The following is a 14,446-nucleotide window of genomic DNA, read 5'->3' as shown; positions in this document are numbered from 1 at the left end:
GAATGGACCACTATTTACCAATGATACCCATGTTTGCACGAAATCCTGTTGATATCCAAACCAAGCCGATTCTTTGCAATCGTCCGCTTGTTGATAAGGCCCGCTACGGTGGCACTCGGCTTGAAAGCGATGGAACGATACTTTATGGGCATATGCAGTGAGAAGGTTGAGTAATACTTATACCACCAGAGATAGCATACTTACATGATGCCGAAGAGCCCTTACAAAGAGAGACAACGAGACAATCCTTGCTGCCCAGAACCACATGCAAATCGAGAAAGCATTGTGCATCGAAAAGCCCAAACCAGATCCTAGCTGCGGAGTGACGTACATATGGCTAAAGAGCGATGTGAATGGCAATCGTTTTTCATTGGAAATCGAATGCAGCTTGACGATGAATGCCTTGAGGAGATGCATAAATGACCTTGGTAACACCAAAGATGTCAACGCGGACTCTCATCGCTTGTTGATGACATGATCCATCCATAAGACACGTATAGTTGTAAAGATCCATCAAAGGAATCGCCAATAACCAGAACCACCAAGAGATAGAAAGCTTGCTGATATCAAAGATATACAAGTTGTTCCTTGTTGCTGATGTGATCAATCGATAAGAGACCTTCATTTCAGGATGCCCACCGAATTGCCGATAACGAGAAGAACCAGATGATGGGATAAAGCTTGATATGTCACCAACGATATGGATGCTGTTGTTTGTTGCTGATACAATCCACCCACAAGAGACTTGCATTGGCGGACACTCTTCAGAGAAATCGCCCGTTGCTTGGTAACCAACCACCAGAAATGAAATAAAGATTGACGACACCAATAGATAAACGCGCTTTTCCTCATGGCTGACATGATTCACCTATAAAAGATGCACCATAAACAATTGTCCCAACTCATCCAACAATACTTAGCAATCATAGCTGTGATCTTGTAAACTCCAAAGCACCAAAAGACAAGTAGCTCTCTGCAATGGTCCCTCTAAACAATAATGGTAGGCGTTTCAGCAAAGGTCCCCAAAAAGCATGAGAGTCATACATACCTGAGCCATGGTGATCACAAGGAATTGCAACCAAATACACCATCCGAAGGCAATACAATAATCAACCTGCAGCGTCAAGGTATGCCACCATATGTACCATACTCTCATTGGATCCTGAAATTGGCATCATAAGAGATATCCACCTTCTCTCTGTAGGCAAGGAAATCAATAGCCGTACTTGGATGGAGGCCGTGTGCACAGCGGATGCCTTTTTAAATTGGCCTTGCCATCGCATCTTGGGTCACACTGTTTCCGGGCCAAAATTCCCCAGGAGAGCACAGTACTATACAATGACATCCTTGACGTGCTGATTGATCAAAATAATATCGCCGAAAGAGGCTCTGCCACGGTATGGTGTTTGGTAAGTCCACTTGAATCCAACCAATCCCATCATAATGAACATCTTACCTTATGATATTTCTCAATAGCATCATTGCCTCAAATAAAACCGTATCTCCATGTCATCCATATCATCTTGCTGCTGTTTCATTGTAAGGCACGTTAATTAAGTGGTCCTGCATTGTAGATCAAACACCATGCATACCATTGAGCCAACGTACAGCGTTCTTGCTTTGATATCAATGTCTTGTTGTTGCTGCCAGAGGTACCATCATACAAGGTATTCAAGCTGCAGTAAATGCAATGTAAGGTAACAAGGATAGTATTTGCTTTTCATGTCGACATACCCAAAGTAACAATGTGTTGGGACCTCTCCTTGATGACAACCATGGATAGAATACACACGACACACGACGACCCCTTTGGAACTTGTATAACGAGAGAACAGCAAACTACACGTGAACTTTAGAACCACAATGTCCAACTTGAATAATAAAGTAATGCAGCGATTGAACGTACATGTTGTATTGCAATGGAAGCTTGAGTCATGGGCAGATCGCGCGCGTACTTGCTGTTGAATGCCTGCAGCTGGAAAGTGTCGCCATTGACCACATGTTCACCCCAATGAACGCTGTACATTGTAAGGAATGCCAGCAATTAGCGCGTTGTAGTTTGTAAATGGAGACAAGCTTACCTTGCTTTGTGAATTGGGGGCGAAGAAAGGGCTCGTTGTTGCTCCTCGCAGTGTTCCCGATTTGTGCACCACACGCCACCCCGCTTGCTACAGTTACTGTTGTGAATATGTGCCCCACAATTATAGTCTATACACTTGGGTCAATAATAACGACCATTGCTGGATCTTGTAACTAAGCCATACATCATTTTACTCTAGCGGGATCGGCATCCATCAGGTCCGTGCACACCAGTGCAGATCGGCTCCTGGATTTATGCAATCAATCCATGACTTCCCTACCAAGCATACAAAATACTCCTGAATAAATCCATTGTCATTGTCATTGACATAATGAAAAGACCTTTCACGATTGCATATTGTTTGCGTACTCGCTAAAACCAACGTCATTTATTTATACAATAACCTGTCAATGACTCGTATATGTAACCATCACGTGCCATGCCATGTAGTTCTTCATTTTGTATGGTAGATGGGTAGTCTATCGTTTTCACGTCATAGATGTTCAACGCATGCACACACAAGAACTAGTTACGTCTACTCATCGAAAAGAAATCCAACGCTCCTACATCTCTTGTTGGTCATTATCATTGTTTGCTACCTGTGGATGACGATGCCGGTACTGCAATTGGCCATTGATTTGATGAAGCCGTTTTCTTAACCACATCATCACTATCTCGGGGTGGTATCCTTCTTGATTTACGAAATTGGTGATCATATCCCCTTCAATTATCTGCTCCCGAATATTCTCATACACAGTATGAGCGTCGTTGATGTTCAAGTCGTTCAAGTGTTGTCGGAGCTGTAGTTGTTGACCAGCATGTTCAAGAGCAACACCACCTCCAAAGGGAGCTCCGATCCGCTGCCGTTGCTGGTATCCTTTTGCTTGGATAAATTTTCTCAGACACTGATCAAGCGTTGTGGGTGGGTGTTTATCTAGATATTCCAAGATAAAGTGATGCATTTTTAAACCCACTTTTATGTTGCATTCCATTAATAAGCGAGCGATTGTTTCTTCGTCGTAGTAATTGGTCAGTAATTGGTGGAGATGATCAAAATTCATGATATAAGCCGCGGCTATCAGCATGAAGTCATGCATCGGAGGGAAAGGATTGTCAGGATCAAGCCCTCGGTAATAACGCAAAGCAGGGTCAAGCCGTCGAGCATGCTGTGTAATTGTGTGCACCACGAAGTTATCAATGGCTGTAGATAATACTCTTGTTAACAGAGCACGAAAGGATTCAGGTATACGATCTTCTTCAGGCTCTTGGAACGGATCGATATAGTTATTGTCGTTGAAGCGTTGCGTTATCCAGGTTTTAACAGCCGATATAACGGATGGTAGTACTTGAAGGTCTCTTCCTTGTCGATCAATAAGTGCTTCTTCAATGTGAGTTAATGTAATCGGCGTATTGGCTCGTAGCCATTGCAACTCGTTGTGCTGTTGCTGTTGCTGTTGCTGTTGCTGTTGTTGCTCTTGCTGCTGCTGCTGCATCATATAACTTCAAGAGAGAGATTACAGATTTATCACATTGAAAAATAATTTTGTCATAGGTCAGATTGCATTTTCTCACCAAAATACTCAGCTTAGAAATGATATCATTCTATCACTCAAACATCACCTCTTGTCAAATGATCCACTCTCCGGGAGCAATTGACAAAACGTCAGGAGTTGAGCTGCTGTATTGACGTGCACAGACCTGATAGATATTATCCCTCCTGGAGTAAAATAACGAACAACTTAATTACAAGGATGAGTATCATTTATTGAGGTTCTAGTGTACAGGAATTGTTGTGGTATATTTATCCACAGCGGTAGCTGTAGCGAGCGGGGATTGGGTGGAGATGCATAAATCAGGAACAAGAGAGAAACGATGAAGAGTCTTCTTCTTCACTCTGCTTCACAGAGCAAGGTAAGCTTGTGTCCATCTGAGATCAACGAATGACTTTATCTTAAAACACCCTTTCGAGCCATCTACAATCACGAGAAGGGATACAACGGGCATGATATTGAGAGTAAACAAAAATCACTCTAATGGGGAGGATAATAAATCGATATGGGATAAAGGTGAATGGGTGCGTATAAAGTAGCACTTTATGCTTGGTGTTCAAAACATATATGCTTGACTGGTTACATGAAAGATGATGTTTGGACATATACTCTCTAACGACACTTAGGCATGATCCATCAGGGCGGATTTCCTTATGTCATGCCGAATTAACCTTTGAAATCCCGACAGCCTTACACACTGAAAAACTTCACAAAGTCGCGCTTTTTATGGACATCTCCTTCCTCGTGCTCTCCTCATTGCTTTTTCCCCGACAACCTGAACCGCGCTACAATCTACTGAGCACCTTGCAAATGGACACGAGCAACGTTCACAAAGTATTCTTGTCAATTGGTTCGACATCGCTGGCACCAAAACACTACTTGGCACGCGTGCAGGTAACGTTATCACCTTTTTCAGTCAGCCCAACTTTATTATTGACTGCAACACCCCACCTCATGCTTCGTTCCCTTGGAAACCGAAACGAGCTAACGTATAGCAGAGACACTCTCTTATCTTGCGGTTCATACAATATCCAAGCACAATGGAGGTACCTTTTCTACAGTTTCTTGACATACACGGATGATTATTAAGGGCACTTTTCAACCTACCCAATACAACGCGATTACGGCACACGAGTACAACAAAGACAACGACAAGTGAGAGGGTTATTGTCAGCTACTTTATCCATCATTGGCGTGGTAGTCGCGCATTGGCTGGGATAGATCAATTATCGTTGTAGTATCCGATCCATTCTTCGAGTTGGTCATAAAGCTCCTGGTTGGTGTTGTCATTTGCAATCTTCCTTTGAAAAAGGCACTGGGAATGGGACATGGGAGTGGATGCTTGGTGCTTCGATGGTGGTATGAGGGATGATGATGACGGGGATGGGGATGTTGATGATGGATGGGAACGTGTGTGTGTATGGATGAGAAGGATCGCTGAAAAGGTTATTGGCGTTGCTGTGCAGGACTGTAAAAGCAAACCATGTACGTACATCCTTCGACAAAAACAAACCAAGTACGTACATCGTTCCACAAAAGCAAACCATGTTCGTACATCCTTGAACAAAAGCAAACCATGTTCGTATATCCTTGGACAAAAGCAAATCATGTACGTACAGCCTTCGACAAAAGCAAAACATGTAGGTACTTTGTGTGAGCCAAATCGGGATGGTGTGATGCGTGATACAAACAAATGATGCAGATTAGGGTGATACGCTGTCCGCTATTTACATAAGTCGGCAAAACAAGCTATGTACACTCCATCTTGTATTTATTTTGTTAAGGTTGTACCTTGTACGTTAATGCTTATAATGAAAGGTACGGGTAACTGCTGGATAATCTCCATGTACCTTTGGTTTATGTTGCAGTTGGGTATAGGAGGGATGCCCATTTGAGGGTTTTATTACGAGAACGGATGTTTTGCTTACATATCATTACAACCAATATGTAAAGGAAGAGAAAAAAGTTGTGTTTGTCTGCCTGTGTAGGCCTGGTGGCAATAAAGAGCGCGACTTCGAAGATTTTTCAGTGTGAAGGACTATCGGGATTAATTCGGCATGACATAAGGAAATCCATGGCATGAGAGTGATACAACACTTTCTCCATAGTTACACAATGTTCCTGCAGCCAACAATCCTATTCATGCTTTCCCAATGCTTTCTTTTGCGCCATAATCATAAACCCTTCCATACAAAATCGACGTTTACGAGTGAAACGATTCGGAACCGCTAGTATATCACTTAAGGGATCAAAGCAATCAAGTATACTGTTTCATTAGGATAACATATAATAACTATTGGCTACCATCATTGGTTTCATGCATACGATTCTGATACGGGTTTTGGATGATTCATAAACATACCTTTGTTTATCAACGCTCATGAATTAGCATGTGTCTTTTCAAGTTACGGCGCTGCGCGATGCGTTTACCACAGATTGGGCAATCAGCAGGTTGTGCTGACGGTGATCGGGCCGTTGATGGAGGCAATCTTGTTGGTGGAGGTCGGGTCGCTGGTAGAGGTCGGGCCGTTGATGGAGGCAATGTTGTTGATGGAGGCAATGCCGTTGATGGAGGCAATGTTGTTGATGGAGGCAATGCCGTTGATGGAGGCAATGTTGTTGATAGAGGCAATGCCGTTGATGGAGGCAATGTTATTAGTGGAGGTCGGGTCGCTGGTGCTGGTCGGGCCGTTGATGGAGGCAATCTTGTTAATGGAGGTCGGGCTGTTGATAGAGGCAATGCCGTTGATGGAGGCAATGTCGTTGATGGGTATGAATTGGGAAGCAACTCGGCCAACGCCTCAGATACGGCTTGTAGTCCACTTTCTCTTCTGATTCGTACTAAGTCTTGTAGCTCCTGAGATATATTTGACATGTGAAAGAAAGGAAGCTGAGCGTGAATTTGAATACGAGAAAAGGAAACAAGACAATGATTACGAAGGCCAAACTGATCAAGTAGAACATGAAGAGCAAAAAATGGATGGGTTGGATGTCTTTAAAGCCGTCATAAATATGGTTACGGTAAGACCTTCTTTTTCGCTTCCTTGTGTGTTTTCATTGCGATCACTGACAATGAAAACAGCAGGGAGAGGGGATCTGGGAGTATACTAAATGAAGAGGACATCCCTTCCTTCTTGTTTCTACGCCTCACAAACACACATACACATTCACACCTAACCAACACATCCAGCTGTGAATTATTAGCCGTTTATCTGTAACGTATAACTTTTGCTATGGATGTAGAGTCAACCTTGAATGCGAAGGGGTTTGTGGAATATAGGCTTGAATGTCCTTTCAGGGCTATCCAAGTCGATGGTTGATTCGTTTAGTAGAGTATAAAGTCGATCAGAGAGCTTGTCATTGTCCTTCAATACTTCTCCCGAAGAGTCGTCTTGTATAAAGAGGCAATTGAGACATCGACCTGGAACGCAAGATAGGCAATGTATTCCCGGGCCGTAGGGTGTAACCCTTTTTCTCGCATATTCCCAGTACTAGAGAAATAAGGATCAATACCTTTCTCAATCCATCATCCCTAGTGTCACTTACTCTTGTTCTGATAATTGCTTTTGCACACAAATGATATCTCCCGTTTCAATACCAGATTCTTCAAAAGTGGATTCGATCTGAAGTGCATTGATAGTATACGGAGACTCCTCCTAATATGTAATAACACATAGCTTGCATTAATGACCTCCATACTGTAACACGTATTTGTACTTATGCATTATACACACCTTATAAAGAGCCAGAGGTATAGTAGAAGAGAAATGCGTCAAACATCGTATGCAATCCAAGACAGACTCAATCTTTCGATGCTTGTAAGCGTGCATGGTGCCTCGAGCGCTTTGGTTTTCAGTTAACCATCCAATACGTGTCCCATAAATAAAGTATGCGATACTTACTGTATTTCTTGGCTTTCAGGATCAAATCTTTTGATGAATAGAAGCATACGGTTGTCTTCCTTTGGTTGGGTGGAGAGAATGTCCTTTGAGAAATCGATAATATCATCATCCTGATCTTCTTCGTCATCGTCATCGGTCATGGTGTACAGCCACGGGTATGTAATCGAACTAGGCGCGAGATCAAACTCCTCAGTAAATTCGACATAAAGAGAAAGAGAATCACCAGTCATGTATTGCATCAATTCTTCCAACCCTATATTTACACCAATATTTAGAAGAAGCAACATTACCAAGATATGGTTACTTACTGGTATTGTTGTTGGCTATATTATCAATGCATCTCTCGGGACGAAACGTCTTGTTGCGTCGAGTAATCAGCGACCACAGCTTGATTTTTGAAGGAGGTAAACGGTATCTCTTAGCAATGTTGTCCTTAAAGTCATGGTACGCCTCGTTCTTTGGTACCGACACGGACATTGCCATAGGATCAGGCTGACATTCATTGATGATTCCATACTGCTTATTCATGAGGAACGAAGATGACGGATAAACCTACATAAATAAACATAGCATAATTGAATACTTGTTAGTAGCAAGGGAAGAGAGATCGGAATGACATACCTTTGCGTTCAAGTAGATTTGTTGAGTTTCTCGTCTTGTTTGTGCTTCAAGCCATCGCATGTCCCCTCCTTTCAATCGTTTCCCTATTCGTAGGTTTATATAAGGAGAGAGTATCATAAACACTATTAAAAACACGATACTTACATAGATGCTGCGGTATGTCACAGTTGTCAACCGCGTCCAATATATCGTCCATCATGCATTCACGGATGTAAACCAGCATATACGCATTGGAAGATCGTTGAAAACTCTGAGAATTTAAACGGCCAATTGATGCATGTTTTCCATAACTGTTTTCAAAGACATGATCGAGCGTAACACGTGTAACGCGTTCGTCGTCAAATTCTAGCCTACACCATGGTTCATTAGTTTCGTATACCAGTAATGGATCAATGCCGTATACATACCATGTCTCATTCTTGGTTGGTTTTATGAATGCAAAGTAGTGACCACTGTTCACATTCCCAGAATGCACAAGCACGCTATAAACGAATGAAGATATAAGCAAATGAGCTTGATTAGAGCCTCCCTATTCAACCTCTTACCCGTGTAATGCATAAGTATGTGACGATGATCGATCTGCATCTGGAGACAAATAAGGTTCCAAGTCGATCTTGAGAGGAAATTCATGCCGATTGTTGATCTATACGTATATACCAACCAGACAATTAGAATCTCATCATCCAACTCTTGCTCCTTTTTGTCGTTACCTTGACCATGGCATCCAGTCTCTTATCATGCTCGAATCGTTTGAGTTGCAGGTAGAGCACAGGTGGAAAAGATTCAAAGGTCACTCTTTTCTTTGCATCTTGTAATCCATAGTCTCCCGCCATGTACTTGTTGTCACCATCCATTATTTCCTCAGCCATATAATCATTGAAAGACTCTTCCAGGTCCTTGCATCCTTTGACGTTCAATTGTATATCTGAAAAAGGGAAGCTTTAGTGATGTATTGACTTTCACCTATCAACTCTTTGTTTACCATAATAGTCTTCCGAATGATTCGACTGATAATCAACATTGATGCATCTGATATAGTTTGTCATCCGCCCGGCAAAAAGTCTTCGGATAGCACCATCCGCGAGAGTACCCTATGAACGAGGATTATTAGCATGAGCTTGAGTATGTAATACCTCGATCTTATTAGTATGTACCACCATCTTTTCTTCCAATTTGTCTTGAAGAAGGCGGTTGAACTCTTGAACATCTTGTTGTATCGACGTGTCAAATGAATCCCATTTAAAGGACTTTGTCACTTCCACAGTGTCTATAGGATTATGATATTAGTATTGGGCATGAAGAAGAATTATAGATGATGATATCGGCTTACCTACGGCGCTATTTGAGAATTGAAGATTGTGAAAGAGACGTTGCATCGATAGAGCAATGCTATCCATGGGATCGTCATTCTCGGTTGGGATTTGATAGACAGCTTTGCGAAATGCATTGGTGCAATAGAGCGATTGGAAGAGCGAATTCATGTAGCAAGTGGCACCTTGGTTCCTCAAACCCACAAATCCTATATGGTCGCTTGAATCGTGGCTAAAGAACAAAGTATGTCAAGGTACATACATACATCCTCGCTTGTATCCGATCCACTTACTTTTCAAAGTCTGACATCCATGATATACCCGTTGGATCACGCACCACATTGACAATGACCGAAAAGCGGATACGGTCGTTTTCCAAGAATGGTACTGGTACATGTTCATTATCGTGTTTGAAAGAGAGCAGATTTTCATGGGATAAAAAGTCGTTGAATCCCCAATCCTTGGAGTAACTCGAGAAACGACCCTGACCCGCTATATTCATGTGTAAGCGAAGGTACGTATATTCATTGTCATCACTTACATTTGCAATAATAGTTGGTTGGGTCGGACATGGATGATACAAGAATGACATATTGAGCGCATGCATGTTGATTGGGACAACAGGCTTCTTTGGCTTTGGTCAATTCGAGATACACGGATACACGAGAAACGAAACCCTGATTGCCTCGAGGAAATAAGAGAAGATTCCTATACGACAAAGTCAGATTGAATAGAAAACACATATCGATGTATATAATACCATTGATGACCACCTGCTTCAAACACAGGTCCACGCGCCTCGTGCGGTAAATTGCTCCAACCGTCGATTTCCCAGTGAAAGCACTTTTGCTCGATAGTATCCTCCTCCACAGGTATCATTTCCTCCATAGCGATCCGCTTGTCTATATACATCCAATGCAAAAGGATCAGGATCAGTGATAGACCCATCAATGTAATAATACAGTATATGGAACGTACCATCCTTCAATATTGACTTTCTTTGTCGCTTGTTTTCAGGCCCCAAAGTTGTCATGTTGGCAGATCCCCAATCGATAGGTTCAACAGTACGACGCGATTTACGTGGCTTACAGTTGTCATTGTCGCCGTCAGAGCCAATGGGCTGGGCATTGTTGTAAATGAGATTCAAGCTAGTCATTGTTGTGAAGCGTAATTGAGAAAGAAGCGAACAATAAAAGATAGCAGTAGCTGCATGATGTAACTGCAAGTTTAAAGTCAACACGGAAGCAATTTCAATTTATGATCACGCGTTACCGTATTTGTATTTCAATGACAGGACCATCACTTTGAAGCACCATCCCTTTGGTGTAACAGTTTTAGTGCGATGTCGTTTCCTTTATGACTCATCACTCTGAAATCATGAAACGAGAGGAAAATCAGCAGCAAGGCCTAAGTCTGAAAACCCTGCCAGGTGAATCGATGTGTAATAAAAAAGGGTCATCTATCCTAGTACATGTACCCAATGATCTGTTGTAGCTGTTGTATATAAAATGAAGGTCTCAAGAAAGGTCTCAATAGCACAATGTATAAAAGCCAAGGATCAAAGCTCGTTACACTATAAGAAAACATGCTCACACTCACAAGCAGGATCCCAAACTAGGTCACTCTGAAACAAGAAGCTCACTACTGATATTTATTGATAATGTGGGATATTTATATGTATTCTGATTAAGATTTGGGTTGCGAGAGGGATGGTGGTACTTGTGATCATTGTCAAAAAGATAGAATCAGCGAGGGGAAAATGGTCGAGTCTCTTGTCCGGGTTGCGGGGTCACGTGGTCATTGGCATCCTCCAGCATAACTCCAAGCTGTGGTTATCATATGTTCATTGTTGCTCTTGTGATATTCGAGTTTTATGTAAATATGACGATCTGCTAGGAGATTTGGTCCTGTTGTTCACTATGAGATGTTCTTTAAAGATAAGTACACACTTATTCAACGCTACTGTCGGCGAGATACCTACATGCTTCAATCTCGGCCGTTTTATCGTACGATCTTCATGTAGTAGCTGTAGTCGAGCATCAATAATTTCCCTTTTAGTTCTTCGGATAGGCATGGGATCGACGTCGAGTTGCATATCATCCACCAGCTCGTCTTCATACATATCGAAAGGTATTTGCGTACCTCGATGTTGGTCCTCTTCCCGTTCTCTTGCTCGTTCAGCACGAACTTCGGTCTCGGTTGGCTTACGAGCCAATATGTTGTGCAATTTCGATCTGGTTTGCAATTTCCAATGGGGCATTTTGCGATGTAAGAATTGCTGTACTTTGTTTACTTTGGCCCTTCTTTCTTGCTGTTGTTGCTGTTGTTGTTGCTGTTGGTTGATAACATCAGCTGCTGTGTCTGCTGCTTGATTGTTACTACTCGATGCTGAGGATTGCTGTGCCATTTAAGGAAGAGTTACGTCAACAAATCATCTCCTTGACACCCCGATTTATTTCAAAAGGAGGGGATTCCCACCGCAAAAAGGGAAAGAATAAATGGCGCTGTATAACAATCACTCTCAGGGCTTGAAACGAAAAAATAACAACACACATTCCTTTTCTATCCATCTCTCTTTTTAATAAAGAATATGTCTTGAGTTATTTTGGTGCCACAAACTCAAAAAATGAAATCGGAATGGCGAGCTCGAGACAGAAGACCTTCACGACCACAAACAATCAAAGTAATGACAGACGTTGAAAGAGACCAATGTACGGCATAGTGTTTTAAAGCTTGTATTGTATGAGTAACGAGCAATGCCAAAATCATTCATTTTGAGTAATGAAGCGTCATCTTGAACGACAGAAAAGAAAAGAGAAAAGAGGAACGCTCGGCAAATCAATGAGAGTAAAGGAGAAAAGAGTAACCCAAAAATTCAGTGTAGCTGACAAAGTGGCATGATAACCAAAAAAGATCTTATCGTGCTGACGCCATGCAAATATAATGCAAGTGCTTTTCAAAAGAGAACTCACATACACAATTTTATTATTACTACTCTTTTCATGATGATGGATACCGAAGTTGATCAGATGGTGACGATGATGATGATGTTGCTGTGGGAGGTTGCTGTTGCTGTTGTTGTTGTTGTTGACGCTTAGCCATGGCATGGTAATTGGCTGCTGATGCAATAATCGGTAGTAGCTCTGGGGGCAAAGTACTCAAATGATTACCTATGGTCTCAAGAGTCGCGTGTAAATCTGATGGCAATCCTGGTGGATGGTGATAATGTTGTTGGGATGATGGTGATGGCTGTGGTGGTGGTGGATGTGGATTGTATCCATCATTGGGATGGTTAAAAGATACACTTGATGATGGGGTAGGGTAGCCAAATGTATTGTGCTGATGATTATAGATGGGCTGTGTAGATGCCCTCCGCTTCTTTTTACTTTGTGGAGATGTCATGGAAGTAGCAGGTGGGTGTGATCGTGTGAAAAGTGGACGACGACCTGGTAGAACGTGAAAGGATGGCGTTGCTGGCATTAAACCTCGACCTGGTATTTCAAGTTGCTGTTTTGATTTAAATCTTGCATTGCCACTACTTTGCGTGCTCCCACCCTGTCGATTTCGCTTTTTGATGCCATCCGACTTGAGACTAAGAGGACGTACAACACCATGCAACTTGTAAAAGAGTCCACACGCATTGCATAAAGGCTGCCCTTCAGGATTCCTTCTCCATAACGGTGTAGTGGTGGTATCACAATTGCTACATCTTGTTCGATCTTGTGGAAAGGTTGCTTTACGTTGTTGACGACCACTGTTGGTCAAAGCTGGTGAAGATGCTTGATGATTGTTGTTGTTGTTGTGGGTAGTAGTAGCAGTAGCAGTGGTGCTGTTATTTTTCTCCAATGCATCAGCTGATGATACTGTTGATGTATTATCAACATCTATGCTTTGCAAACTAAGTAACCCCAAAGCATCCAAAGGTGGTTCCCAGGATTGTTGTTGGTCTGGGTCACAAAAAGACACAAGATCACCCAAGCTCATGCCGCTCCCGCTCGGATTTATGCCGACTGCCGTTGTTGTGTGGGGAATCTCAGCCGTTGTTTCAGGATGTGGGATGGTCATACTCGAAAAAGAAGAAGTTTTTGGAATGGCATGTATGTCAATGTGAGGATGCGTTATGGTGGATGACGTAAAATTAGGTATATGCTGTTGATTAATAGCAGCTGTGAGGGTGGGGTGATATTGTGCTGGTAAAGATGTATGATGATGAGCCGACTTCGATGAGAGCATTGTTGATTGACTTAGTTCCTGGTTTAAATATGTTTCGGTCACTGCCAAGTCATTTTCCATTGTATGCGGGATCACCATTGCTTGAGAACAACGAGGCTCAGCATGATCATCCTGTAAAACTTTATGCTTTAGCCTTCATCTTGTTTCATGTAATCCATATCTTTTTAATCTTACACGTCGCTTATCCTCGTCAGTGGTTGTTGTAGATGATGACGCACGTGAACTTCCTGAAACCATGACGTTCCACGTTGGCTCATCCAATGGCTCTAGACTATCCCGTAAAAGATCCATGATATAAGGTGGAGCTGACGATGATAACAAAGCTACGGTGTTATCAGCTTTTGGGGGTGAATTGTACAACTGTGGCACATCCATGGCTGTCGTTGCTGTCGTTGTTGGTAATTGCTGCTGTTGTAATACATCGTCTTGGTCAACATGCATGGCATCATCCTTGTGCTGCTGCTGTTGCGTTGCCTTTTGTTTTGTTGCTGCAACAAGTGCATCATGGTTGGCTTTTAAGGTCATGGTCATCATACGCCACATAAGGTTTTCCATGCGATCGGCATGTGGCAACGAATCTTTTGCTTTTGTGTACATGCGCCATATGTTGGTTGATAGAGAGTCGTCTTTGTTACTGCTATCAGGAGTTTCTGGAAACAACGGTTCCGAAAGCAGCTCGTCAAGGTGTTTATTCATGGTTGTATCGCTGACGAATGAGAAGACATGTATGGGTGGGTGGGGTATCAAGTA

General features: G+C 42.4%; 6 protein-coding genes across 6 annotated transcripts; all 6 read right to left on the bottom strand.

The window, feature by feature from the left end:
* Nucleotides 1-367: 367 nt before the first annotated feature.
* On the bottom strand, nucleotides 368-1,057 carry O0I10_006820 (uncharacterized protein; the record flags this gene model as incomplete). Its single annotated transcript, XM_058486845.1, has 3 exons — nucleotides 368-868; nucleotides 946-987; nucleotides 1,049-1,057. The coding sequence occupies 3 exons, from the start codon at nucleotides 1,055-1,057 to the stop codon at nucleotides 368-370; spliced, it is 552 nt and encodes a 183-aa protein (XP_058342431.1).
* A 1,586-nt stretch (nucleotides 1,058-2,643) lies between these two features.
* O0I10_006819 (uncharacterized protein) lies at nucleotides 2,644-3,573 on the bottom strand (the record flags this gene model as incomplete). The annotated part of the gene is made up of 1 exon (XM_058486844.1): nucleotides 2,644-3,573. One exon carries the CDS (start codon nucleotides 3,571-3,573, stop codon nucleotides 2,644-2,646), a length of 930 nt encoding a protein of 309 aa, XP_058342430.1.
* Nucleotides 3,574-6,001: 2,428 nt separating this feature from the next.
* Nucleotides 6,002-6,505, bottom strand: O0I10_006818 (uncharacterized protein; the record flags this gene model as incomplete). Its single annotated transcript, XM_058486843.1, has 1 exon — nucleotides 6,002-6,505. One exon carries the CDS (start codon nucleotides 6,503-6,505, stop codon nucleotides 6,002-6,004), a length of 504 nt encoding a protein of 167 aa, XP_058342429.1.
* Nucleotides 6,506-6,997: 492 nt separating this feature from the next.
* O0I10_006817 (uncharacterized protein) lies at nucleotides 6,998-10,619 on the bottom strand (the record flags this gene model as incomplete). The annotated part of the gene is made up of 17 exons (XM_058486842.1): nucleotides 6,998-7,121; nucleotides 7,177-7,286; nucleotides 7,365-7,473; nucleotides 7,533-7,785; nucleotides 7,841-8,084; nucleotides 8,154-8,236; nucleotides 8,298-8,503; nucleotides 8,561-8,635; nucleotides 8,699-8,796; nucleotides 8,864-9,078; nucleotides 9,136-9,244; nucleotides 9,308-9,420; nucleotides 9,484-9,695; nucleotides 9,757-9,955; nucleotides 10,005-10,171; nucleotides 10,224-10,365; nucleotides 10,442-10,619. The coding sequence occupies 17 exons, from the start codon at nucleotides 10,617-10,619 to the stop codon at nucleotides 6,998-7,000; spliced, it is 2,637 nt and encodes an 878-aa protein (XP_058342428.1).
* Nucleotides 10,620-11,355: 736 nt separating this feature from the next.
* O0I10_006816 (uncharacterized protein) lies at nucleotides 11,356-11,870 on the bottom strand (the record flags this gene model as incomplete). The annotated part of the gene is made up of 2 exons (XM_058486841.1): nucleotides 11,356-11,370; nucleotides 11,445-11,870. 2 exons carry the CDS (start codon nucleotides 11,868-11,870, stop codon nucleotides 11,356-11,358), a joined length of 441 nt encoding a protein of 146 aa, XP_058342427.1.
* Nucleotides 11,871-12,463: 593 nt separating this feature from the next.
* O0I10_006815 (uncharacterized protein) lies at nucleotides 12,464-14,392 on the bottom strand (the record flags this gene model as incomplete). The annotated part of the gene is made up of 2 exons (XM_058486840.1): nucleotides 12,464-13,807; nucleotides 13,871-14,392. The coding sequence occupies 2 exons, from the start codon at nucleotides 14,390-14,392 to the stop codon at nucleotides 12,464-12,466; spliced, it is 1,866 nt and encodes a 621-aa protein (XP_058342426.1).
* Nucleotides 14,393-14,446: the final 54 nt, after the last annotated feature.

The sequence above is a fragment of the Lichtheimia ornata genome, assembly GCF_029851405.1.
Source record: "Lichtheimia ornata isolate CBS 291.66 chromosome Unknown scaffold00031, whole genome shotgun sequence".
In the NCBI taxonomy this organism is placed as follows: Eukaryota; Fungi; Mucoromycota; class Mucoromycetes; order Mucorales; family Lichtheimiaceae; genus Lichtheimia; species Lichtheimia ornata.
The sequence above is the reverse complement of the archived record's forward strand: the minus strand, read 5'-3'. Positions and strand labels throughout refer to the sequence as shown.